Genomic DNA, 26981 nt, shown 5'->3' with positions numbered 1-26981 from the left:
CTGCTCGTCACAACTAGAGAAAGCTCACGCGACAACGAAGATCTAGCACAGTCAAAGGGACTATTTTTAATTTTTCTTAAAAAGAAAAAAGAGGCAAAATGGACTTCAAAGCAAGGAGTACTAATGGAAATAAAGTGGGAAGGTTTATAATGATAAAATGGTTGATATATGAGAAAGAAAAACTATAAAAGTGTATGGGCACAATAAAATGATTTAAAAATGCAGAAAACTGACAAATATAAAGAAATCCACAGTCACAACTGGAGATTTTAATTCACCCTTCTCAATAATTGATAGAGCAACCAGACTAAGAAATATCAGTAAGAAAACAGAAATGAAATGATGCTTTCACCAATGATAAAAATTTGGGAAGAACCACAAAGATTCTAAGGGCTTCCCTGGTGGCTCAACTGGTAAAGAATCCACCTGCAATGTGGGAGACCTGGGTTCGATCCCTGGGTTGGGAAGATCCCCTGGAGAAGGGAAAGGCTACCCACTCCAGTATTCTGGCCTGGAGGATTCCATGGACTCTATAGTCCACGGGGTCACAAAGAGTCGGACACGACTGAGCGACTTTCACTTTCACTTCACAAAGATTCTAAAATAAGTAGAGCAGGTGGGTTGATTAGACATTTATCTGCCACCTCTTCTAAACTAGTTCTTTAAGTACCAAACTTAATGTCGAAGTACAGGTTTGTCACCAATCTGAAGAGAAAGATGAGAACAGCAAAGTTTAAAGAAACAGTGGTTCATCTTTTATTTTGACAGCATTCAAATTCAAGTAAGTTTGCAAAGCATTTTTACATGCGTGATCTCAGTTCATTCTTACACATCCTTTGGAAAAAGCAGACCATGTTTCCTTATTCCCATTTTACAGATAAGGAAGTCAAACTCAGAGGCCAACTTGCCAAAGAAAATTGCAAGTTGGCTGTTAGATCAAAGGGTGAACTTATTTGGACAATCACCTGAGTGACTCTACTGGGAGTGAGGTTGAAATAACAACTATTTTCTCTAGTATCTTCAAATGTACAGAGCAATTATAAACAGGATATTGGCTCCTGGGTTAAGAATTTAGCTTTACTGTCACACTCCCTAAGATGACACAATCAGACACACCAGGTTGGACCCAAAGAACAAAGTCATAATGTTCACCCTCTGTCCATACAGCATTCTGAAATGAACACTCGTTGATGGGCTTGTTGGCAAACTTGATAAGTGTTCACTACACTTCTGATTACCCATAAACATTGATCAAGTTGTGGTTTAGAAACATATTTCAAAGCAAATGGTCTACAGAAAATGAGCATTTATTCTTCCCATTAGCAAAGCATGGGGCTTCCCTGATAGCTCTGTTTGGTAAAGAATCTGCCTTTAATGCAGGAGACCCCAGTTCAATTCCTAGGTCAGGAAGATCCCCTGGAGAAGGGATAGGCTACCATCTCCAGTTTTTTTGGGCTTTCCTTGTGGTTCAGCTGGTAAAGAGTCCGCCTGCAATGTGGGAGACCTGGGTTCGATCCCTAGGTTGGGAAGATCCCCTGGAGAAGAGAAAGGCTACCCACTCCAGTATTCTGGCCTGGAGAATGGGGTCACAAAAAGTCAGACACGACTAAGCAACTTTCACTTCACTTCACATTAGCAAAGAATAGACTTTATAGATCATTTCATTACTGATTTCAAAGGACAAATCTCAGGAGTAAAATGACTTTTTTTCCTAGCTTGAACCAAAATAGGTTTAAAAATAAATATACAATTCAAATATTTTCTAGGCGAGGACTCAGTATTTAAATATTGTATATATGTTGTATTTACACTCTCTGCCATGCTCCACTGAGGCCTATTTCTTTTAGGTAAACGGGACACCATATCATTAAGGCTAATGGTGGTTTCATCTAGGGGGAAAAAAAAATTCATGAACACCAAGGAATATTTTTCAGCTTCTTGGAAAAACACGGAAAGGAAGAAAAATTATTTGACTAATTAGCTCCAATTGTTTTCAATTTTTTATGTAAGTTAAATGTTGTGAAATCGGCCCAGATTTTTATTAAACCTTAGTGAATAAAATGCAGAAGTAAATCTCTACTTCCTATGTAAAGCAAACTGGCTTTTCACAAATCATATTTTTATTTTTTTTAAAAAAAAGTTAAAACAAAAGAAAAACACATGTTCTCCACAGAAAACAGGCCAGTGGGCTCTTCTACCAGGGAGTCCAGTCTGAGATAGGCAGACCTCCTACATGGATTCAAGAGACTCTCTGGTCTCGGCCAATGCTGCCAGCTTGCCTGCTGTGGCCACCCCGTAAAAAACCGTGACTCCGTGCAATCATGAGAAATGCTCTGATCATTATGATGCACACAAGCTTTGAAGGAACTATCAAATAGTAACAACTCAATTACTCTTTGTGGCTTATTTTTATTCTGAATCAATAACCTAGAAAGGGAAGGTCTCCACAGTCCATTATGGCTTCACTCATCTGTCTCCTTCCCCATGAACATCTACTGAAAGGAAGCGTTAAGGAAGCACGTGTTAAGATGTATCACTGCTTCTAAAAACAATGTGGAGGAGAGAGGAATGAAACCCAGGTTGAGATGTGCTTAACTGTAGGTGGATTACTCAACTACGAAGAGGTCTTTTGAATGCACAATAGATTTTTAGCAAGTAAAAGATATCAAGACCTCCATTTTGACTTTATAGAAGTAGGTTAAGTTGCATAAAAGTGGCTGAAAAATCAAGACTGCCTGCTTTTTCAGCCTAAAGATAACCAGGGAGGAGCCAAACATGAGCATGCATTTCAACAGAAAGGTGATAAACAGAGAGCCAAATCGCTCCTTTCCTGAAGAAGGAAGGAACGACCACTTAATGGCTTACACTGACTTTAAAACAGTGAAAAATTCAAACTTTGTAAGGGTAAAAACAAATGCAGCTAGATGTGCAGGTCATCCCCAAAGCAACCTTGGCTATTAAAGTTGCCCTGAGAATCTTCGGAATTGTTAAAAAAAAACTATTGCTACCATTCTGAATCACTGTCAATTTCAAAAATTGATAGAACTTTCTCATCAAGACCCTAATTGTGGCATCAAAAATATTAATTTGCTGATCACAAAACTTAAAGTTTCATGTTAATTTGCTAATTCATGAGCTAGAAAATATTCCTTGATTTTAAAAAAGCTGTTTTACATAGAATCTCAGTTACTCATCCAGGAAGGAGGGGAGGAAAAGACAGGGCGTTTGAAATTACATTGGAATACAATGTTTGGGACAATATAAAACATCTGGAAAGAAGAATCAAAGGCCAATAAATATTAGTCTACATGAAATACAGGAAAATAGAAGAAAACGCCAAAAAAAAAATACCTTGCTGTACTGCAGAGACCAGCATCCATGACCACCTCCTAGACTACTCTTTGGATATGTAATTCAGATGGCCATAATTGCTTATAAAGGGCGCAATGCAATCAGGCAGGGTTTGTCCTGAATTTAGAATGCAAGAAGCATGGGGTGGGGGAGGGGTGGGGAGGGGTGTGGAGTTGGGGTGGGGTGGAACCTCTAATCATAGACCACTGTAGATCGTTAGAGCAATTAAGAACACAACACCCAGTCTTGAATACCTTTCACACAAACCACCTGCTAACCTTTGGATCCAGGTTTTAGACTTGCAAAAACCTTGGGGTTCTTAAGGGCAAGTGAGATCTCACTAAGGAAAGAAATAAAGTGGGAGTCTCTCTCCGATTTCTTTGACTCAAAAATGACAACAATGGTAAAGTGAGGTTCTGGGCGGGTGAGGAAGTAGGTGCTCTGAACTTTGTCATCATAGAAGTGGACCACTTTCTCCAAGCTGTTCAGGTCGGACGTGCGGTCCGTCATGATCATGATGACATTGGGCCAGTGCATGACAGGCCGGTCGCTGGGCAAAGACACCACAGCCGGATACTGATCCACTCCCTTGGGGGCCTCTCTGTAGGAATGGGGGTGGTGATAGCCGTGACCCTGAAAGCTCTCAGAACCTCGGTTGTCGAAGATTAAGGACACGTTGGCAGCGTCGTATTTCCTGATGAAGCTGGAAATCTTTCCAAAGAGGTCAGGGCTGGCTTTTGCAGTCAGCGCTTTCATTTCTGAAGCAGTCGTTTGTCGGCTCAGCGCCTCGTGAAAGTAGAAGCTAAATTTGGCAAGAAGCATGTTTTTGAGTTTCATCAGCCAAAGGAAAAGGTGTGGGGGCTGAACGGCCTTCTGAGACTGCCCTCCAAACAGATGTTTCTTGGTCTCCCGTTGCTTTTCAAAGATCTGGCCCCAAGTCTGCAGCTTGGTGTGAGCGCTGTGCAAGTTCACCAGGGACGGGAGGAACTTCCACTCGGAGACCTGGGCCTGGGCCTTCAGGAGGTGACTCAGGACGTCGACCTCCAGCTGGAAACTGCTCTCCAGAGGACTGAGGATGGGGTGGTGAAATCTAAAGTGGGAAGGGAAATGAACACGTTAAGTGGAAATGTGACCCCACGGTGACACTTTCTATCCTCAAAAAAAAAAAAAACAAACCCCAATGTGGTCAGACAAACAATATTATGTTTGAGGGCAGGGAAGGGAAAGACAGAAAGATTCCATGTTGATTTATTTAAACAATCGTTCTGACAACTTCACCATCTCAGGATTATATCAGTGTTATAATCTCCCATGGGAAGAGCCTGATGTTACAAAAAGAAATTGAGAATAGCCGCTACTTTCTTTTCAAATAAAGAGAAACTGAATTAGCTGTAAGTCTTTCTCAGCTTTTGTTTGTTTCATTTTGTTTGTTTGTTTTGGGGCATGCTGCACAGATTGTGGGATTTTAATTCCCTGATCAGGGTTGAACTCGGGCAGTGAAAGCACTGAGTCTTAAACACTGGACTGGCAGGTAATTTCTGTTATAAGTCTCTCTGAAGTTTATTTATTCCAGGAATTGTATGACAAAACACGACATTCTATTTCAGGCTTAGATCCTAAAGAGGCAAAGAAAAGGTCACTGAAATATCTCTTAAATGTGCACATAACACATATCACCTTATTTAATGTTCACAGTAACTCCAAAAGGATTATAAAACCTATTTTGCAGATGGGAGTAGAGACGATAAACCAATATCTGAAACATAGTATGTAATCAATAAATGTGTATTAAAGGAATAGGACACTTACCAGAAAGCCCTTATTCAATCCTAGTTCCCAAATTCCCTTCATAATTTAATCACAGTTACAAACAAAATGGTGCCTGAATTTTAAAAATTTTATACTTCAATCACTTTCCATTTATCTCAGGATAAAATCTAAAATCCTTAACAAAGGCTTACAAGGCCTTTTAATAACCTATGCAAGTTCACCTTCCTTGAACTTAAAGACCCTCCTCAGTTTGATCCACATTCCCATTCTCCTCAGTTTCCCCAGAAATTACATAACTAGAAATGAGGCGATATCACAAAGAAAGTTAATACTGTGATTTCATTCCTTTTTGTCCTAGACAAAATGTTTTTTAAAAATTTTAGCCATGATCTACAGTAAGAAATACAGTTTATGCTGTGACTTAGTACTGTGACTATACTATACTTTATACATATACCTATAGATAAATTTCATATTTATACTTACTATGGGACTTCCCTGGTAGCTCAGACGGTAAAGCATCTGCCTACAATGCGGGAGATCCAGGTTTGATCCCTGGGTAGGGAAGATCTCCTGGAGAAGGAAATGGCAACCCACTCCAGTACTCTTGCCTGGAAAATCCCATGGACCGAGGAGCCTGGTAGGCTACAGTCCATGGGGTTGCAAAGAGTTGGACATGACTGAGCTACTTCACTTCACTTCATTTCACACTTACTATGCACAATGTACTCTTGATATTTATTATACATACATATTTGTAATTAGGTTGCTGCTGCTGCTAAGTCACTTCAGTCATGTCCGACTCTGTGTGACCCCATAGACAGCAGCCCACCAGGTTCCCCCATCCCTGGGATTCTCCAGGCAAGAACACTGGAGTGGGTTGCCATTTCCTTCTCCAATGCATGAAAGTGAAAAGTGAAAGGGAAGTCTCTCAGTTGTGTCCGCCTCTTAGCGACCCCATGGACTGCAGCCTACCAGGCTCCTCCGTCCATGGGATTTTCCAGGCAAGAGTACTGGAGTGGGGTGCCATTGGTTACTACTCACTAAATTGGCTTAAAGCTCAACATTCAGAAAACGAAGATCATGGCATCTGGTCCCATCATTTCATGGCAAATAGATGGGGAAACAGTGGAAACAGTGTCAGACTTTATTTTGGGGGGCTCCAAAATCACTGCAGATGGTGATTGCAGCCATGAAATTAAAAGACACTTACTCCTTGGAAGGAAAGTTATGACCAATCTAGATAGCATATTCAAAAGCAGAGACATTACTTTACCAACAAAGGTCCATCTAGTCAAGGCTATGGTTTTTCCAGTGGTCATGTATGGATGTGAGAGCTGGACTGTGAAGAAAGCTGAGCATGGAAGAATTGATGCTTCGGAGCTGTGGTGGTGGAGAAGACTCTTGAGAGTCCCTTGGACTGCAAGGAGATCCAACCAGTCCATTCTAAAGGAGATCAGCCCTGGGATTTCTTTGGAAGGAATGATGCTAAAGCTGAAACTCCAGTACTTTGGCCACCTCATGGAAAGAGTTGACTCATTGGAGAAAACTCTGATGCTGGGAGGGATTGAGGGCAGGAGGAGAAGAGGATGACAGAGAATGAGATGGCTGGATGGCATCACTGACTTGATAGACAAGAGTTTGGGTGAACTCCGGGAGTTGGTGATGGACAGGGAGGCCCGGCGTGCTGCGATTCATGGGGTCGCAAAGAGTCGGACACGACTGAGCGACTGAACTGAACTGAACTCACTAAATTAATTTGATGACTCCAGTATGCTCCAGTCACCATGGGAAATGATTTACAGGCTTGACCCTATGTAATTTAATTGCTACACTTCCAGTAGTCAAGTACGGATGTGAGAGTCGGATCATAAAGAAGGCTGAGTGCCAAAGAATTGCAGTGCTGGAGAAGACGCTTGAGAGTCCCATGGACTGCAAGATCAAACCAGTCAATCCTAAAGGAAATCATCCCTAGTATTCATTGGAAGGACTGATGATGAAGCTGAAGCTTGAATACTTTGCCACCTGATATGAAGAGCCAACTCACTGGAGAAGATCCTGATGCTGGGAAGGATTGAGGGCAGGAAGAGAAGGGGACGACAGAGGATGAGATGGCTGGATGGCATCACTGACTCAATGGACATGAATTTGAGTAAGTTCAAATACTGGAAGACAGAGGAGCCTGGCGTGCTGCAGTCCATGGGGTTGCAAAGAGTCGGACGTGACTTAGTGACTGAACAACAGCAACAACATACTGTCAAAGAGACAGAAGATTCATACACACCTGTTTTGGCCCTGGTTGAAGAGGACAATTTTGGTTATCAATTAAACAATTCGGAAAAAAATCATCACAAACATATCTAGAGTTTTTAAAACCCTAAAAAAATGAGATGATTACGAGATCCCAAACTAGGTTGAATATTATAAGATAGAAACTGATTATCATGTGATAAATAGGATGCAGTTATTCACATAACAATAATACATTGTTTTTTGTATTACTGGCATTTTATAATCAACATCCTCTAGGAAAGGGAAGCTAAAACATGGATGGAGGGTGTAGTCTAATAAGGCACTGAAAGAATCAGAAGGATAAATTCAGTTTGGTCGCTCAGTCATGTGCAACTCTTTGAGACCGCATGGACTGCAGCACGCCAGGCCTCCCTGTCCATTACCAACTCCCAAAGTTTACTCAAGCTCATGTCCATTGAGTCAGTGATGCCATCCAGCCATCTGATCCTCTGTTGTCCCCTCCTCCTCCCACCTTCAATCTTTCCCAGCATCAGGGTCTTTTCCAATGAGTCAGTTCTTTGCATCAGGCGGCCAAAGTACTGGAGTTTCAGCTTCAGCATCAGTCCTTCCAATGAATATTCAGGACTGATTTCCTCTAGGATGGACTAGTTGGATCTCCTCGCAGTCCAAGGAACTCTCAAGAGTCTTCTCCAACACCACAGTTCAAAAGCATCACTTCTTCGGTGCTCAGCTTTCTTTACAGTCCAACTCTCACATCCATACATGACCACTGGAAAATAAACTGGATCTCAAATCCTCTAGCTCAGGGACTTCCCTGGTGGTCCAGTGGCTACAACTCCGTGCTCCCAATGCAGAAGCGGTCCAATCCCTAGTCAGGAAACTAGACCCCACACACGCCAACTAAGAGTTCACGTGCCGCAATGAAAGACCTGGTGCAGAAAAATAAATAAAAGTGTCTTTTAAAAATCCTCTGGCTCAAGTACTCAATTAACTAATGTGGACTCTTGAAACATTACACGCTTTGAAATAAACATTAGGAAAGTCTAACACACACAGACACACACACATACACTATAGCATGTCTCAAAATCTTTGCATTCTAGGAAATGCTCCTACCACCTTAGCCTTTAGGCAACTTGACACTTAACAAGCCTTAAGCATCACAATATTCTGTAATCATGGGTATCAAGAAAAATCTGCCAAGGAACTATGAACACAGTAAGACTGTTAATAATGGGAAAATGGTATCATTCTATCACAAGTAACAGTACTCAAAGTGATTTTTCTGCTTCCAATTGGAAATCATTTATATCCAATATTCTCCTTGAAAGCAAATGAATTCTCTGTACCAACCTTTAGAATTCCATACAAGCTCTTCCATAAACATATTAAAAGTGTTTAAATGTTCAATGTTGATTAGGATGAATGTGAATGGCAAAGCTACTTTTCATCTTTTCAAGAAGAGCTAAAAATTTATATTGATGTTATTCTGCCAAGACTTTGAGATTAGCATTACGTTGTATCATCTTCCCATTCCTGCTCTGTGCCTTATACCTAGTCACATCTCAGGCCATGGGGTGGGTGGTGGTGGTGGTCTGTTAAATCGTAATCCAAAAACACACACCTCAGCTACGGCAGCAAGTTTGAAAGAGTCTGAATACAGAATACACTGACAACTATTTGCAGAGAACATCTGCTCCAAAAAAAAAAAACAAAAGAGAAGACAGAAAAAGAGAGAGAGAACTCAAGCATGCACTGCTTCCTTCACAGATCCCCATCAAGCAGCTCCTTCCAAAAGAAGTATGGAGGTCCACGCATGTGAGAAGTCAGAAGTCTGATGAAAAATAAAGCTGTAGCACAATGTGAATATAGGATATGTCACAGAACTGTACACCTAAAAATGATTAAAGTAATAAATTTTATGTTACGTAAATTTCACCACATTAAAAAAATCTATAATCCCACTTAAAACAACTATTTTACTAGTTTTTAGATATAAACACATTGACGAAATGAAGATGAATTAGCCAAAGGTTTGCCCTACAAGACTTAACCTGGTGGAAGGAGGCGTTTATAATGGGTACAGGTAGGAAGTAACATATCTCTTAGGATGGGTACAGATCAAGTTACTGTTTAGAAAAAGGAACAACTCGTTTTGGTTGAAAGGTTGTGCAGGCCATGGAGGAGACAAGTTTAAATTGACCCACAAAGCTCAAAGAACTGGTAGGAGTTAGCCATGTGAAGATAAGGGCTTAAATTTCAGGTCCCAAATTCCTAACTACGCCAACTCCACCCCTTTGCTGTGTGATTTTGCAGCCCTCCCACCAGAGGTGGCACACTTTCCCACCCTGGACCATGGACTGGTTATGTGATTTGCTTTAGCCAAAGGGATGTTAACAGATCTGATGCAGGCAAAAGCTTAACATGAGCTTGACTGGGCTTGTTCTTTTGCACTTGGGGCCTCACCACTAGGTAGCTGCTTCCTCTCTAACCTTGGGCTCAGAATGAACACACATGTAGCTGACTAAGCCCACAGCTCACAACAAAAAGCCAAGCCCACTGAGAGCAGTGTGTTCAGCACCGCTACCCAGCTGAGTCCAGCCTACATCAAACAACTCCCAGTAGACCTGTCTGCCTGAAAGTGTGACTTTGGGGATGCTCTGTTACACAGAATGACTGTGGCAACAGCTGATACAAGATAGAACTCTATGGCATCCTGGTATATTGACTATTTTAAGCTGAATGAATTTGACCAATGACATGTGCAGGAAGGAGTTTCTGGCCCTCTCCTGAAGCAGGTAATAAAACCCTCAAGTAAGAGGGCCCCTCCTTGTACCCTGAGGAAAGGAACATTCTTATCTCCAAAGACAAAAGGTCACAGAGAGAAATCTGAGCTAACAGGCCTTGCTGTTTGACCCAGTTCAGGAAACTTGGCTCATACCACTTTTTCCCACAACTCCCACTCATCATCAAATCTAGCATAAAGACACAGGTTTAACAACTTATTTGGGTCTTCATTTCATTAAGAAGACTCCAGGCCACATTGTTGTTTGGTTGCTAAGTCCTGTCTGACTCTTTGCGACCCCATGGACTGTAGCCCACCAGGCTCCTCTGTCCATTTCCCCAGGCAAGAATACTGGAATGGGTTGCCATTTCCTTCTCCAGGGGATCTTCCTGACCCAGGGATTGAACCAGTGTCTCCTGCATTGGCAGGTGGATTCTTTACATCTGAGCCATGAGGGAAGCCCCCAGGCCACATTAAAACTATATTAAATACATTTGTATGCTTTTCTATTGTTAATCTGTCTTTTGCTAAAGGGTCCCCAGCTAGAAAAAGGGTAAAGGGAAGAGGCAGTATTTCCTCTGATACAAATTCAAGCACATTCTAAGCGAACTAAGTAACAGGAACTAAGGTAGGAAATAGCAAATACTTATGGGGAATGCATTAGATTGTGGACTGTTGGTTTTTTTAGGGGGGGCTTCTGCTTAAAATCTTGTTTTCTCTTTGAAGCTGCTTTCCTTTCACTCAGAGTTTGAATGCAATTTAAAGCATTTGATGGGTCTTAGATAATTTGAGAAGTTGGGTTGGGGCAAGATCACAGGAAAGCCTCGAGTCTTCACTGTTAAGATCTAGGCATGTCAATTAACGAGAATAGAATGTGTCCCACATAAATCGCACTGTTGTTGGTTTTGCTTATGAAATTTTCAGTGGGCAATAGTTAACCTTACTGAACTACACACATGCAACCAACTGTTTCATTAACAGTGTTATCATTACAAATTTTTTTGAAGGAAAAAGGGCATCAGTTCAGTTCAGTTCAGTCGCTCAGTCGTGTCCGACTCTTTGTGACCCCATGAATCGCAGCACGCCAGGCCTCCCTGTCCATCACCGACTCCCAGAGTTCACTCAGACTCACGTCCATCGAGTCAGTGATGCCATCCAGCCGTCTCATCCTCTGTTGTCCCCTTCTCCTCCTGCCCCCAATCCCTCCCAGCATCAGAGTCTTTTCCAATGAGTCAACTCTTCACATGAGGTGGCCAAAGTACTGGAGTTTCAGCTTTAGCATCAGTCCTTCCAATGAACACCCAGGACTGATCTCCTTTAGAATGGACTGGTTGGATCTCCTTGCAGTCCAAGGGACTCTCAAGAGTCTTCTCCAACACCACAGTTCAAAAGCATCAATTCTTCGGCGCTCAGCTTTCTTCACATAAAGCCTAATAAATCAAATCACAGTTCTGCCTATGGTGAGAATTCTGTCATTTGAAGCATTCAGATTAAAAAACAAAATGTGCTTCCTAAAATGCAAACAGGAAACACATAGTTTTTCAAGGCAGAAGAAGCCTGGTGTGTCTATCTTTGCCTGGCAAAGGTTTAAAGCTATCCTTTTCTACTTCAACCCTCCCCCGCAAAGGCAAATAAACTTATGTAACTCAATTTTTTAAAATGTCCTTTAAATACTAGCTATAAAATTATGATTAAAGAATAAAAATCATTTAATAGAATATTATTGCTATACCAGATGGACTTTAAAAAGCTGTCTAGAATGAATAATTGCAGATCCCTGGTTGGGGAACTAAGATCTTGCATCCTGCATGGCGTGGCATCAAAAAGACACATGGCACCACACAAGGAATACAGCCAATACTTTATAATAACTATAAAAGGGACGTATCATTTAAAAATTGTGAATCACTGCATTATATACCTATAACATAAAATACTGCACTTCAATTAAAAGCTCTTGCTTTAGGAGAGTATATATTAATTTGCATTTATAATCAATATTCTAGTTTTGCTTTAACCATGAAACAGAAGGATTAGCCAGATTTTTCTCTTATGCCCATTGTACATAACAGGTAAATAAATTCAAAACAAATTCTACAGAATCAAAAAATGTTCCACTGATGCTTCCTTGGGGGAAAAAACCCAAGTTCTACTTCCCTTTAAAAGTATTCAAGGAATAGTAGACACCCTGACCCTGAACTCAACATTCAAAAAACAAAAATCATGGCATCCGGTTCCATCACTTCACCACAAATAGATGGGAAAACAATGGAAACAGTGACAGATTTTATTTTCTTGGGCTCCGAAATCACTGCAGATAGTGACTGCAGCCATGAAATTAAAAGACGCTTACTCCTTGGAAGAAAAGCTATGACCAATTTAGATAGCCGACAAAGGTCCGTCTAGTCAAAGCTATGGTTTTTCCAGTAGTCATACATGGATGTGAGAGTTGGACCATAAAGAAAGCTGAGCGCCAAAGAATTGATGCTTTTAAATTGCGGTGTTGAAGAAGACTCTTGAGAGTCCCTTGGACTGTAAGGAGATCCAACCAAGTCTATCCTAAAGGATATCAGTCCTGAATATTCATTGGAAGGACTGATGCTGAAACTCCAGTACCTGATGCAAAGAACTGACTCACTGGAAAAGATCCTGATGCTGGGAAAGACTGAAGGCAGGAGGAGAAGGTGGACAACAGAGGATAAGATGATTAGATGGCATCACCAACTTGATGGACATGAGTTTGAGTAAGGTCCAGGAGCTGGTGATGGACAGGGAAGCCTGGTATGCTGCAGTCCACGGGCAGTCAAAGAGTCAGATATGACTGAGTAACTGAACTGTACTGACCCTGAAAGAATTAAATCTGTATTATTTTTTTCTATAGGGCACACAGAATGATTAATGTTAATGATTAATCAAATGATTAATGTTAATTGTTCAATTTGAAATGCAGCATCACAAATGACTGTGATTCTTAAACAAGAATTTGTATTTGCTTAACAATGAAGTAAGTTTGCCAAAAGAGGAAACCTTTAGCACCATTCTACTCTGAGCACAACTGGCTTCCAGGGGAAAAAAACAAAACATGCTTCCTCTTCAACTCTGAAAGCAAAGAGTAAATCATGTTACTTTGTATCTAAAATAATTCCACTTTCTCCCCCGAAATCAATATATTATACAAAATTTCAACTTTTCAGTAATTCTAAAGAATTTATATTGCTCAAATTAACCCAAAGCATCTAAATGTAGGTCATTTTTGGACTAGGTTGTGTCTGTGATCAGTAATTCCCTATCAAGCAGACAAAGGTAGTATTGGTGGAGAATGTCTATAGCTGAAAATACTTACTGATCATGTGTTATCTTACAGCCCAACTCCATCAGTGTCCACTCAGCAGGATGAGGGGTACAGACAAGTGCCCTAAGATCTGCAACAATGAAATCTGGGCTTTTGCTACTGCAGTGGAAGAAACTCCCAGGGCTTTGAGAAGTTGGGGTGTTTCAAAGAAGATTCAAGGTTGATATATCACAATTCTAACAAAAACAGTTAAATAGTAATAACCTTTCATTACTATGGGGAATTTCTGGAGCTCAGTGGTAAAGAATCCACCTGCAATGTAGGAGATGTGGGTTCTATCCCTGGGTTGGGAAGATCCCATGGAGAAACAAATGGCAACCTACTCCAGTATTCTTGCCTGGGAGATCCCAGGGACAGAGAAGACTGGCAGGCTACAGTCTATAGGGTCTCAAGAGTTGGATACAACTGAAGTGACTAAACCACTACTACCTTCATTACTATGATACAACAAACGCACAGGCACTTGCACACACACTGATAAGGCTCCATACCCCATATATCCAGTATCGGCATCATTCGCTTACTTATTCAATTTTTCTTGCCTACTTATGTATCAGTATCACAGGAAACTTTTAAAACAGACAGGTGTCTGGATACCCAATCCAGAATTGCTAGATCTTACTCTCTTGGGAAAGAAGGGCCCCGATATAAGTATTTTTCTTAAGCTCCTGAAATGGTTCAACAAAACCACTTTCATGTTAGCATTTGGGAATCACCACATAAGATCCTTCATCCTAAGAATCATATCTCCAGTTATACTATGGTTTTGGCTTATAAAAATTATTAATAGACAACATATACTAATCAGATTTGAGGGAGAAATAAAACAGTACTTCCAAACATAAAAAATTTGAAAACATGTAAAATTTGTTTTAAAAAAGAAAATGTGTGTATTGATATGCATAGACTATCTCTTGAGAACGACAGAAAAAAGTTGTTAACGTTCATTGACTCTCAGGAAGGGAATTTAGCTGAAGAACAGGGGCAGAAGGTGAATTTTCACTACTGTATTCTTTTGCACTTTTATAAATTTTGAGCCATGTTAATATATTGGAAAAGACCCTGATGCTGAGGAAAATTGAGGGCAAGAGGAGGAGTGGGCAACAGAGAATGAGATGGCTGGATGGTATCACTGACTTAATCGACATGAGTCTGAGCAAACTCAGGGAGACTGTGATGGACAGAGAAGCCTGGTGTGCTGCAGTTCATGGGGCTGCAAAGAGTCAGACACAACTTAATGACTGAACAGCAACAATATATTACCTATTAAAAGTAAATAAAAAGATAATTTAGAATACAGTTTACCCTTGGATGACATGAGTTTGAACTGCACAGGTCCACTTACGCGCAGATTTTTTTCAACAGTAAATACTTTGCATCCTTGGATATGGAGTCACAAATAGGGAGAAACCACAGATGTGAAGAAACCTTTCTACCAACCTTTGCTTTCAAAATCCTACCTGCCCTTAAAAATCTTCTCAGAGAGGGACAGATTGGGAGTTTGGGATTGACATCTATATATCTATTTTAAATATAGCAGTGTGTATCAGAGAAAACCATAATCCGAAAGGATACATGCATCCCAACGTTCATTACAGCACTATTTACAATAGCCAAGACATGGAAGCGACCTAAATGTCCATCAACAAAGGAATAAAGAAGATGTGGTACACATATGCAATGGAACATCACTGGGCTATAAAAAAGAAAATAATGCCATTTGCAGCAACATGGATAGACCCAGAGGCTACATGTTAAGTGAAGTAAGTCAGAGAAGGACAAGTGTCACGTGATATCACTCATATGTGGAATCTAATTTTTAAAAAGATACAAATGAACTTATTTACAAAATAAAAGCAGACTTAGAGGTATCAAAAACAAACTTATGGTTACCAAAGGGGAAAGATGGGGAGAAGGGGTAAATCAGGACCTTGAGATGAGCATACACACAAAACTACAAATATAAGATAAATAATCAACAAGGACCTAGTATAGAGCACAAGGAACTCTACTCAATATTCTGTGATAACCTATAAGGAAAAAGAATCTAAAAAAGAATAAATATATGTATGTGTATAACCGAATCGCTTTGCTATACACCTGAAACTAACACAAAACTGTAAATAACTATACACCAATAAAATTAAAATATTTAAAAAATAATAAATAAATAAAATAAAATAGATAACCAACAAGGACCTACTGTACAACACAGGGAACGGTGCTCAATATTCTGTAATAATCTAAATGAGGAAAGAATTTGAAAAAGCATAGACAACATATATATGTGTAACTGAAACACTTTGCTGCACACCTGAGACTAATACAACATTGTTCATCAACTATGCGCCAATATAAAATTAAAAAAAAATTTTAAGTCTCCTCAGATTCTACCTCCTCCATATAGTCTCTTTTAATCTCTGTACTTTGCCCACTACTCATCTGTTAATCAGATGAGCATTAATTAGCCTTCATTTGGGAATATAAATTAATATATCTGCCTTTCTTTTTTAAGCAAACATATCTGAACTCATTATGTTCAAAGGAGTGGTATCCTTCAAAGTCATCACTTTCCATTTAGCTCATCATAAAATTACCGAGCACCTACTATGTGCAAGGGTCTATGCCAGGTTCCAAGGACCCCAAATAAAACTGAGTCATTCACAGTCAATGATGTCCACAGCACCATTCAAATTCTTTTGGAACTGCTTTTTGGATCTGACAGTAAGTAATACATTACAACCAATCTCACTTCTTTATAGGTAGCTTGTGTCTCCTGCACTGGCAGGCAGATTCTTTACCACTGAGCCAGCAAGGAAGCCCTGCTTAATGTATACCTGTTGACTAATTAACATATATAAAATGTAATACAGCCATTTTTCCTTCACAGTTATTCCATGAGACTCTGCATGGAATTGCAAGGTTGCCACATCCCATCCCTCCCTCCTCACCTACACTGACCTGGAGCTGTATTTCTTGAGGATGGTGTCCAAAAGGCCAACAAGCTCTTCAGCATTGATGAACTTCTGTGTGCTGAGAGTGTACATCTTCTCATAGAAGTCTGCAATCTCTGTGCGAGCCTGAACAAAGAAGCAGAGCTGCTCTGACAGGTGGGAAAGGAGCTCTTCCACGTGAGGAGCAGTGCCCCCAAAGGCACCACGGCCGGTCACCACCTTCTTCAGCTCGTTGTGCAGGGAAGTATAGATGGTGCGAATGGAATCCTTCCTGCTGAAGAAAGACTGGCCCCCTGGAAGGCAAATGACAGAAGCAGGTAAGGAAGAGAAACCAGACCCACAAAATGCTTGCCAGCATCCAGAAGGAAACAATCCAAGCCACTGAGCTCAATGACTTTTCATCTACCGTATTCTCTGACTTCTACGTATTTTGTGACTCATAATTTCACTGGAGAGTAAGTTAAGTGGATGCCTGGTACCACTCATTTGTGTAGCCATGGACCTGTGTATGATTTTCCTGTTGCCTTGTTGTTTAGCTGCTAAATCATGTTTGACTCTTGCAACCCCAAGGACTGTAGCCCATCAGACTCCTCTGTCTATGGGATTCTCCAGGCAAGAATGGGCTTCCCTGGTGGTATTCCAGGCAAGAATACTGGCGTGAGTTGCCATTTTCTTCCCCAGGGGATCTTCCCGACCCAGGGATCAAACCGACGTCTCCTGCGTTGGCAGGTGGACTCTACCACTGAGTTTTCCTTATCCACATGCCAATCCCACTTCAATGAAGGATTCAGATCTAATTCAGAGGATAGTTAACCTAGCAAGTGACATGAACCTGGTTCTAAAAAGCCCTCTTTCCACATTTAGGAATTTAAAACAAAAGAGAATACCCAATTATGAGACACTGTTGTTATTCCTGGTATATTAGAAAACTTCATCTTGGCTTTGGAGTTGTATTTTTCTTTTAAGCTATACTAGAAAATGGAAAACACAGCCTACTGGGATCCCAGGAGAATAAAAGGAAATGTTAGTGTTCTTAGCAAGGTTGACACTATAGGTTACATCACAATAAGCACCACATTGTGAATTATTAAGAGTAGGAAGCAATTATAAATAACTGCTGCTGTAACTCAGGGGTTCCAAAGGAAATCAGCAAAAAGTAAGGCCAAATACATTCTTTACAACAGTTGAAAAGGTTCAAATGGCATATACATCATTTCTTTACTTCTGTATGAATACATGAAAAACTATATTTCTGGGGCCAGTTTCATAGATGTTGTCTGAAGCAATTCTGTACCCTAACAAAGGCTCAGAGGCAAGACACTAGGAGAACAAAAAGAAATGTCAGGTTTAAAACAGGAAGTCTTAGGAATATTAAAAATCTCAGAGACAAGGACAGTTTAAATTCTCTGCTAATAATTCACAGAAAGCTTTAATGAATGAGTTAGTATTCTAAATAAGTTAGGAGGGAAAGTTACATATCAAGCCTTTTGTAAAATGTTCTCTTAATGAATGAAACATTTCACAATTTATTGCCCAGTTTGTATTTCAAGAAAGGATTCTTATATCCCTTACTACTATGGCAACCACTTTGCCCTGGTTTATCTGTGACTGTCCAGGTTTTAGTACTGAAAATCCAGCTTCTCAGGAAACCCTTAGTGTCATGTCCTGAAAAACCCCTCAACTTTGAGCAAACCTATACTGAAGGTCAGGCTTCCCTGATACCTCAGGTGGTAAAGAATCTGTCTGCAATGCAAGAAACCCTGGTTCAATTCCTGGGTCGGGAAGATCCACTGGAGAAGGGACAGGCCACACACTCCAGTATTCTTGGGCATCCCTTGTGGCTCAGCTGGTAAAGATTCCATCCGCAATGTGGTGACCTGTGTTCAACCCCTGGGTTGGGAAGATCCCCTGGAGGAGGGAAAGGCTACCCACTCCGGTATTCTGGCCTGGAGGATTCCATGAACTGTATAGTCCATGGGGTTGCAAAGAGTCGGACACAACTGAGTGACTTTCACTTTCATGTGGATGGTCATCCTACTTAACTTCTGATTCCACAGGCAAACTACTGATACTTAAAAAGTGTTTTCTCCAATACACTGCCCAATCACACTGGCTAGCATTCACATCATTTCTCTTACTAACAGCAGCAAAAACGATATGGTACAGGTGTATCCCCAGATGGTACCAATGGTAAAGAGCCCATCTGCCAATGCAGGAGACCTAAGAGATGTGGGTTTGATTCCTAGGTTGGGAAGATCCCCTGGAGGAGAGCATGGCAATCCACTCCAGTATTCTTGCCTAGAGAATCCCATGGACAGAGAAGCCTGGAGGGCTACAGTCTGCAGGGTCTCAAAGAGTCGGACACAACTGAGGTGAGTTAGCACACACAGGTGGATCCAACATCCTATACAAGACTGTATTCTGGAAGGTTTGCCTTCCTTCTCCGTCTGCATTCAGTCTAGCTTTGCAGATTTCGTAAGGTGATGGTATGAAATAAATGGACATTTGTGCCGAGGTCTAGGACAAAATCTGTTAGGTTAGGAAGGTAACAAGAGTACTGAGTAAAAGCTGAAAGCCCTGGAAGGCTGAAAGACTTGGTTCCAAATCCCAGCTTCCAAATTTACAAGCTGTGTGATGTGCACTAACTTAGCCACTTTGAGCCTTAGTTGTTGTTTTAACATGAAACTAAAAAGACACAATGAAATAACACTTGGTTTGTAACAAGCCTGGAGCAAAGCACATAATCAGTAATGCTAATCCCTTTCCCTTTCATTTGGGCTTCCCTTGTGGCTCAGCTGGTAAAGAACCGCCTGCAATGTGGGAGACCTGGGTTTGATCCCTGGGTTGGGAAGATCCCCTGGAGAAGGGAAAAGCTACCCACTCCAGTATTCTGGCCTGGAGAATTCCATGGACTATATAGTCCACGGGGTCGAAAGAGTTGGACACGACTGAGCGACTTTCACTTTCCCTCCGTTTCTAACTGATATAAGAAACTCTCCCAATAAACACATGAAAGATGCTCAACATCGCTCATTATTAGAGAAATGCAAATCAAAATCTCAGTGAGCTATCACCTCACACCATTCTGAATGGCCATTATTAAGAAATCTATAAACAACAAATGCTGGAGAGTATGTGGAGAAAAGGGAACCCTCTTGCACAGTTGGTGGGAATGTAAATTGATACAGCCACTATGGAGAACCATAGGGAGACTTCTTAAAACACCAGGAATAAAACTACCATACAACCCAGCAATCCCACTACTGGGCACAGACCCTTAGAAAACCATAATTCAAAAACACACATGTACCCCAGCATTCACTGCAGCACTATTTACAACAGTTATGACATGGAAGCAATCCATCAACAGATGAATGGATAAAGAAGTTGTGGTACATACATACCATGAAATGCTGTGCGTGTGTCTCTGTGTGTGTTGTGTTAAGTCGTTTCAGTCATGGCTGACTCTTTGCAACTCTATAGACTAAAACCCACCAGGCTCCCCTGTCCTTGGTATTTTCCAGGCAAGAATACCGGAGTGGGTTGCCATTTCCTTCTCTAGGGGATCTTCCTGACCTAAGGATCAAACCCACGTCTCTTACGTTCTTTATCACTAGCACCACCTGGGAAGCCCGTAAAAAGGAATGAATTTGAGTCAGGTGAACTAAGATGGATGAATCTATAGTCTGTAATACAGACTGAAGTAAGTTAGAAAGAGAAAACCAAACATTGTATGGGTGCTAAGTCATTTCAGTCGTGTCTGACTCTTTGTGATCCAATGGACCATAGCCTGCCAGAGTCCTCTGTCCATGTGATTCTCCAGGCAAAAATGCTGGAGTGGGCTGCCATGCCCTCCTCCAGGGGATCTTCCCAACCCGGGGATCAAACTCGCATCTCTTACGTTTCCTACATTGGTAGGTGTGTTCTGTACCACTAGTGCTGCCTGCTGCTGCTGCTGCTGCTAAGTCGCTTCAGTCGTGTCCAACTCTGTGCGACCCCATAGACGGCGGCCCACCAGGCTCCCCCGTCCCTGGGATTCTCCAGGCAAGAACACTGGAGTGGGTTGCCATTTCCTTCTCCAATGCATGAAAGTGAAAAGTGAAAGTGAAGTTGCTCAGTCGTGTCCGACTCTTAGTGGCCCCATGGACTGTAGCCCACCAGGCTCCTCCATCCATGGGATTTTCCAGGCAAGAGTACTGGAGTGGGGTGCCATTGCCTTCTCCTAGGAAGCCCCAAATATCATATATTAACACCTAAGTATGCAATCTAGAAAAACAGTACTGATGAACCTATTTGCAGGGCAGGAAAAGAGACAAAGACATAGAGAACAGACTTGTGGACACAGCGGGGGAAGGAGAGGGTGGGATGGATTGAGAAAGTAGCATTGTAAAATAGAAAGCTAGCGGGAAGCTGCTGTGTAACACAGTGAGCTCAACCTTGTGCTCCAAGACAATCTCGAGGGGTGGGATGGGGGCTGTGGTGGGACGGAGGTTCAAGAGGGAGAGGACATATGTATACATATGACTAATTCATGTTGTTGTGTGGCAGAAACAAACACAACATTGTAAAGCAATTATCCTCCAATTAAAAACAAAAGAAGCTCTCAATACTACAGAGTCAGGCTTCTGCAACTCTGTGGTCAATTGGGAGCTTCAAGTACTGGAAAAAGAACAGCTAGCGGGTTATCTAGGGGGTATGGAAGGGCTTCCCTGGTGGCTCAGATGGTAAAGAATCCACCTGCAATGCGGGAGGCCTGGATTCGATCCTTCGGACAGGAAGATCCCCTGAAGAAGGGAACAGCCACCCACTCCAGTATTCTTGCCTGGAGAATTCCATGGACAGAGGAGCCTGGCGGGCTACAGTCCATGGGGTCGCAAAGAGTTGGACACAACTAAGCAACTGAACACACACACAGGCATTTGGTGTGGAAACACCACATAAATATAAAGAATACTTTCTAAAGCTTATCAATAAACATACACTACTAGTATGTGAAAACAAGCTAACTGACACTTTAAGGAAGGGAAAGACCACCAATTCATTTCTTTTAAATGAGTCTTTTTTCTCAAAGCTCTCAGGAGCACAAGCCTATCTGGTGACTGTCCTGCTGACGAATGGGAAGCCCAGGTGGCTCAGTGGTAAAGAATCCACCTGCCAATGCAAGAGACTTGGGTTCAATCCCTGGGTGGGGAAGATCCCCTAGAGAAAGAAACCCGCTCCAGTATTCTTGCCTAGAACATTCCATGGACAGGGGAGCCTGGCAGGCTACAGTTTAGGGGGTTGCAAAGAGTCCGACATGATGAGTACATATACACACACAAAGACTGGAATATCCAATGGGGAGTGGCCTTTCTTCATGCTGGGAAACAAGGAACCAGAGACACCAGACTTCTTTCTTGTCTCAGTTTTTTGAATTTACAAAATATAAATATTTTGAATTATTTCTAGAAGTCTATTTTCATGAAAGCTCATTATTTTTCGAGATTTCAACAGTCTATCTCGTATCAGGAAATTTCAAGTAGCAAGTATATTAAAGGAGTATGCAAAATTTCTAAGCATATCCATTAACTTCTTGCTAATGATAATCTTTAAACATCAGTTCTCAAGTTAAGTCATTTTCTACCATGGAAACTTCCAGCAACCAGATGTCGAGGAAACTCTCCAACAACAAAACAAAGGGGAGAAAAGTATGACCTTCTAAAGTCCTCCACGAGTGATAACGACAGAGTGAAGGGGCAAAGTAGGGAATTAAATGGTTAAAACCACTAGGCAATTATAAGTAGAAAAATATGGAGACCCTTGTAAGTTACTGATTATTCAAAAAAGTAGGTTTGCTTAACCACAAAACCACGCTGCAGAAGCATGAGACATGCCCCCAAACAATAAAACAATGGAGGCATGAGACTCACATATTGTCCAGTGAGCTCAGTAAGTTAACGATCACCACTTTGACACACTCTCTGACACATAAAAAACAATGATTTGTAGACCTAGCTTGACCACGTTTGGACAAGAAAACTCCCCTGCCCAACCTGGAGGAGGAGCCGATGATGGAAGCATGATGTCTACTCAAGGAAGACAAGGAAGTTCTTCTCCTTGCTATTTTTCCTTTGATTATAAAACTATAGCTCAGTTAAGTTCCCAAGGGGCAGCTTTTCTCGCCCACCCGCTTGTAAGCCTCACAAGAGTCCTATTCTTATAAATCACTTCTTATCTCTCACTTTGCTCTCATTGAGTTCTCCGTGCTGAGACATAAAGCACTGTGGTATGAGAACTCTTTGGAGCCCCCGGAAATGACACCAGTTGATTTTGGTTTCACAGGTATTGAGTCACCATATTTTCTTTTCCCAAATGAGGGGAGTATATTCTCCCCTGAGAGTATGGAGAAGGCTATAAGATAAGCACTTCCTCCAAAGTTCAACTGAGCCAAGTCAGGAACAGAAGGCTCCCTGTCAGTTCTGTCCTTTATCTAAAGTCCCATCCTTTCATTTATAATCAGGATTCACAGCTAAGGCCTCCAATAAACAGTCACAAAAGTAGGGTCAAAAAGACTTACTTTTTAAAACCATGCTTTCTACATGTTTAAAAGGTATACATAAACTTTTTGTTTTGCTTTTTAGAGAAACCCAGATAATTATTCTGTAGTTGAAGAACATGGGACTGTGTTAAGTGGCAACACAAAAATTTTCCCAAGTTTTTAAGAAAATGGGAGCGTCAACTCAATGAAGAACTCAATCAATGGGAGCGTCTACCAATCAAGAAGTCATATTGTAAGCACATTAAAACCACAAACATTCCCATACCGAAAAACCATAAGGTATTTGCAAAGTTAAAATTTTACATCTGGAACCTACATTTACTGTACATGGTAATAAGTTATGAGGCATTAAACATGCCATTTTCAGAACATTTTTTCTGAAATGACAGATCAGCTGGGAGCCTCAATAGCCCTGAGGATGTTTCATAGTGTAAATTGCTCTGTGGATCAGTTTCAAAGCACAGCCCTCAGGCTCACCCATGCAAGCTGGGGTCCTTGCAGAACTAATCACTTTACATAATGAGAGCCACTTCACAGAATCCAAGTCAGAGACAGTGATAGCCTTGTGCATGTTCTTATGCACATCAAGCACATAAAGCCAGGCACATACAACGTAAACTAGAGTAGATTCTTTCTTTTTTTTTTTTAGAAATCTACTTTAGAGTGGATTTCTTAACTGAGGTCTATACACAGGACACGACTGAAGAGACTTGGTGGCAGCAGCATACATAGGCTATGGGTTTCCCAGGTGGTTCAGCGGGTAAAGAATCTGTTTGAAGATGTGGTTTCAGTCCCTGGGTCAGAATGGCAACCCACTCCAGTATTCTTGCCTGGGAAATCCCACGGACAGAGGAGCCTAGCAAGCTAGGGTCCATGAGATAGAAAGAGTTGGACATGACTCAGCAACTAACGAAGAAGGCAATGGCACCCCACTTCAGTACTCTTGCCTGGAAAATCCCATGGATAGAGGAGCCTGGTGGGCTACAGTCCATGGGGCCGCTAAGAGTCGGACACAACTGAGCAACTTCACTTTCACTTTTCACTTTCATGCATTGGAGAAGGAAATGGCAACCCACTCCAGTGTTCTTGCCTGGAGAATCCCAGGGACAGGGGAGCTTGGTGGGCTGCCGTCTATGGGGTCGCACAGAGTCAGACACGACTGAAGCGACTTAGCAGCAGCAGCAGCAACTAAACAATAACAACAACATACATAGGCTTTAGGAAATCCGACTGAATACTTTCAGGTCATATGCAAAATTGTATTACACATATATTTTTCTGGGGAGTGAGGCCACAGGTTACCAAATTCTCATAGGTGAGCTAAAAGAAAGAACCTAAGAAACATGACCCTGGGATCAATTACCAATCTTCATGAGGCAGAGGAATCTAAAAACACCAAAACTGCCAGAATATTACCCACCATCAATTTTATAGCCAGGATCGTCTCCATTTTCATATATACATAATAATATGTAAATTACACAATACATAGTATGTAAATTACAATACATCTACAATTTTTTATAAATCATATGGTTACAAACACAATCTGACAGTTCAAAGATAGGTATTCTGGTACAGGCTCTATCACCTACTCACACAACTTCACACACACACACAATTTGCCAATCCATAGAAAGGGAATTACAATAATGCAACAGCAATTGTAAATTTATGAAAAGTGCCATTGTAGGAAAGAAGGAAAAAATACAGAAGGTGAAACTACCTATTTCTTGCCAACAAGTCCACACACTAAATAACAAGATACTGTTTGAAAAGCTAAAGCAAAGATCTCAGAAAGTCCTGCCCCTTGGGTGTTTACAGAAAGCAAGATATACAGGGTCATCTTCTGGCAATATAAGTGGGGGAAAAAACTCAAACTGGAATCTGCACTCAGTTGTAGTCTTCAATTTTATATTGTACATATGTCCTTCATTCATACCAGACCCTGTGCCTCTGATATTAAAGAGTCTAAAACAGGCCAAAGCACTAAAAAGACTCTTAAAAACTCTGGAATTCATAATATCGGTAATTATTAGTAGTAATACTTTATATGTATAGCCTTTGGCTTTCACATATATTATTTCCTTCTGATCTACTCATACTGTTTGTTTCTACTAGTGAAAATCAGCTGAATCAGCTCCTGCATTTGATTTTCAGGGGCAAGATTTATCATGGGACGATAAGCGTGTTTACCATTTTCTCTGTAAGACCCCTCTTGTTAGTTAGGCATATTTCTTGCCTTTCCTGTCCAGTATTCTTTTTTTTTTTTCTTCATTCATTAAATGTTTATTGAGGGTCTACGAAGACGGGGTAGGACTCCATCTGTAATTCTCTGGGGCCTTAGCCTTAAGAGGCCAGACAATAGTGTTTATTAATTCTAACTAGGTTGTACTGCCAAGTTTTGCTCCTCTCGCCGCAGTGTCACTGGTTAGAAAGCGAGTTTGCGTAACTTCTCACTTATGGCACCAATCCATGCATGAGAAAAATGGATACAGCCATCCTTCTGGAGCACAGCCCTGCAAAGAACATCCACCCAGTTGGCCAATCTAACTGCCGCGCAGGCCCGTGGGCGGGGTTTGTGGAAGCCGAGGGAAGGAAGGGATCGGTGGGAGGAGACCTGGGAGTGCAGAGTTGAGCCAGCGGCTACGAGTGACAGAGACTGGGAACCCAAGCCCCTGCCGATCGGGGAATATACTCCCTTTCCTTCCTCCTCCAGGGGCACCGGGGGGCGGGGCGGAGGTACCTAGTTTCTGCCCCAAGTAGGTGAGGCTGTGATAGACCTTCTCGGCCGCGGCCAGGTGGGCCAATGCCGCCAGCAGCGACAGCCAGCTGCCCCCCGCGCTCTTGTTGGCCTCTCGTTCCTTCTCCACATTGTCCTTGGCCTTGTCGTAAGAGAAGATACCCAGATGAGAGAAGAACGTCTCCAGCACCGCCTGTTCCACCGGGACCGGGGCGGCCAGCGGGATAGACTCCCCCATGCGAGCTAAGCTCCAGCTCCACCCACGTGGCTCGCCTCTCCCTCGCACTTCCGGGTTCTCAGGGAACGTGCGCACGAGCCTGCGTGCGCGTAACCGCCACAAGCGGCGGACTCGTGAGCGCGCTGCTGCCTTGACCGAGCCTGGGCCTCAGAGAGGACGAGGATAAGAGTTCAGGCGAGAGACGGGTGACCGCCCCTCAGCTCCTGAGCCGCTTCGGCGCTTCTGTTCCCGAAGCTCTGACTATTCGGACCCTCAGGGCAGAGCGCTAGGCGGCCAACTCGCTGCTCCGTGGAGCTGACGTTCAGAGGTGAGCTGAGAGGCCCCTCCCTGTGAGACTGCGTCAGTGCTGATGACGTCACGCTTACTTGACGTCGGTAGTTCTTGTGCTAACATCTGGCCTGGGCTCCACGGAGCCTGAGGCGCAGGGCTAGGACTTAAGACTGCGGCCTGGAAGTGTGCTGGCTGTCACAACAAGGACTCTGTAGTCATTGCTTTCAAACCAACCCCAGTAAGTGGTTTGTAGAAGCCTCACGTGGGTAAAAGTTTACTTCTTTTCCTCATGTCTGATTTTCACCCAATCCCACGAGTTAATTCTCGCCTCTGTGGGGTTCTAGTCATCTCAAGTTCGTGCTAACGAAAAGGCTTCCGAGCAGAGCTGCTCCTGGGCTTGGCCATACTTCATTAGGCTTCCTTAAAGTTCTCAGAATGAAGTCTACCTTAATGTAACTTCTGTTAAAGAATCTGAATTGATCCACTTTGCCATTCAGGTTAATTGCAAATTTTTCTGACATTTAAGAAACTTCATAACCCAGCTCATGTGTGTGTCCCCTGCTTGAGACACTACCCACTGCTCACTTAGCTTTTACTTTTCTCTTTCCTTGTACATGCTTATTTATTTTATACTATTTAGTTGTATTGCATTTAGTCACATAAATTTACATGTCTTTTTCCTCTACGAAGTGGTGATTTCCCTAAAGCAGAATCTAGGGTTCACTAA

General features: G+C 41.9%; 2 protein-coding genes across 9 annotated transcripts in view; one reads left to right on the top strand and one right to left on the bottom strand.

The window, feature by feature from the left end:
* Window positions 1–732: 732 nt before the first annotated feature.
* On the bottom strand, window positions 733–25984 carry KICS2 (KICSTOR subunit 2). Its single transcript, XM_086400205.1, has 3 exons — window positions 25750–25984; window positions 16473–16758; window positions 733–4441 (listed from the first exon to the last, which is right to left on the bottom strand). Exons 1-3 carry the CDS (start codon window positions 25982–25984, stop codon window positions 3625–3627), a joined length of 1338 nt encoding a protein of 445 aa, XP_086256331.1. The 3' UTR covers window positions 733–3624.
* XPOT (exportin for tRNA) overlaps window positions 25753–26981 on the top strand; it is a 173463-nt gene continuing 172234 nt past the window's right edge. For 3 of the 8 annotated variants that reach the window (XM_086400171.1, XM_086400174.1, XM_086400173.1), the window contains exon 1: window positions 25753–26492. The gene's annotated coding sequence lies outside the window, so the exon portion shown is untranslated. The remainder of the gene's footprint in view (window positions 26493–26981) is intronic. The other 5 variants (XM_086400167.1, XM_086400170.1, XM_086400168.1 and 2 more) reach the window with 3 other exon arrangements.

The sequence above is a fragment of the Bos grunniens genome, chromosome 5 (assembly GCF_055505025.1).
Source record: "Bos grunniens cultivar Pamir isolate PY7600 chromosome 5, Bosgru_T2T1.0, whole genome shotgun sequence".
Taxonomy (NCBI): Eukaryota; Metazoa; Chordata; class Mammalia; order Artiodactyla; family Bovidae; genus Bos; species Bos grunniens.
This window is presented reverse-complemented; position numbering and strand designations above follow the sequence as displayed.

What these genes read in the sequence shown, in the direction of transcription:
- KICS2 (XM_086400205.1), bottom strand. Translation starts at nt 25,984, where the DNA reads ATGGGGGAGTCTATCCCGCTGGCCGCCCCGGTCCCGGTGGAACAGGCG. An exon ending in CTACTTGGGGCAGAAACTAG is followed by an intron (nt 16,759 to 25,749) that starts GTACCTCCGCCC and finishes TTTGCCTTCCAG; the next exon opens with GGGGCCAGTCTTTCTTCAGC. An exon ending in CTCAAGAAATACAGCTCCAG is followed by an intron (nt 4,442 to 16,472) that starts GTCAGTGTAGGT and finishes TTCCCACTTTAG; the next exon opens with ATTTCACCACCCCATCCTCA.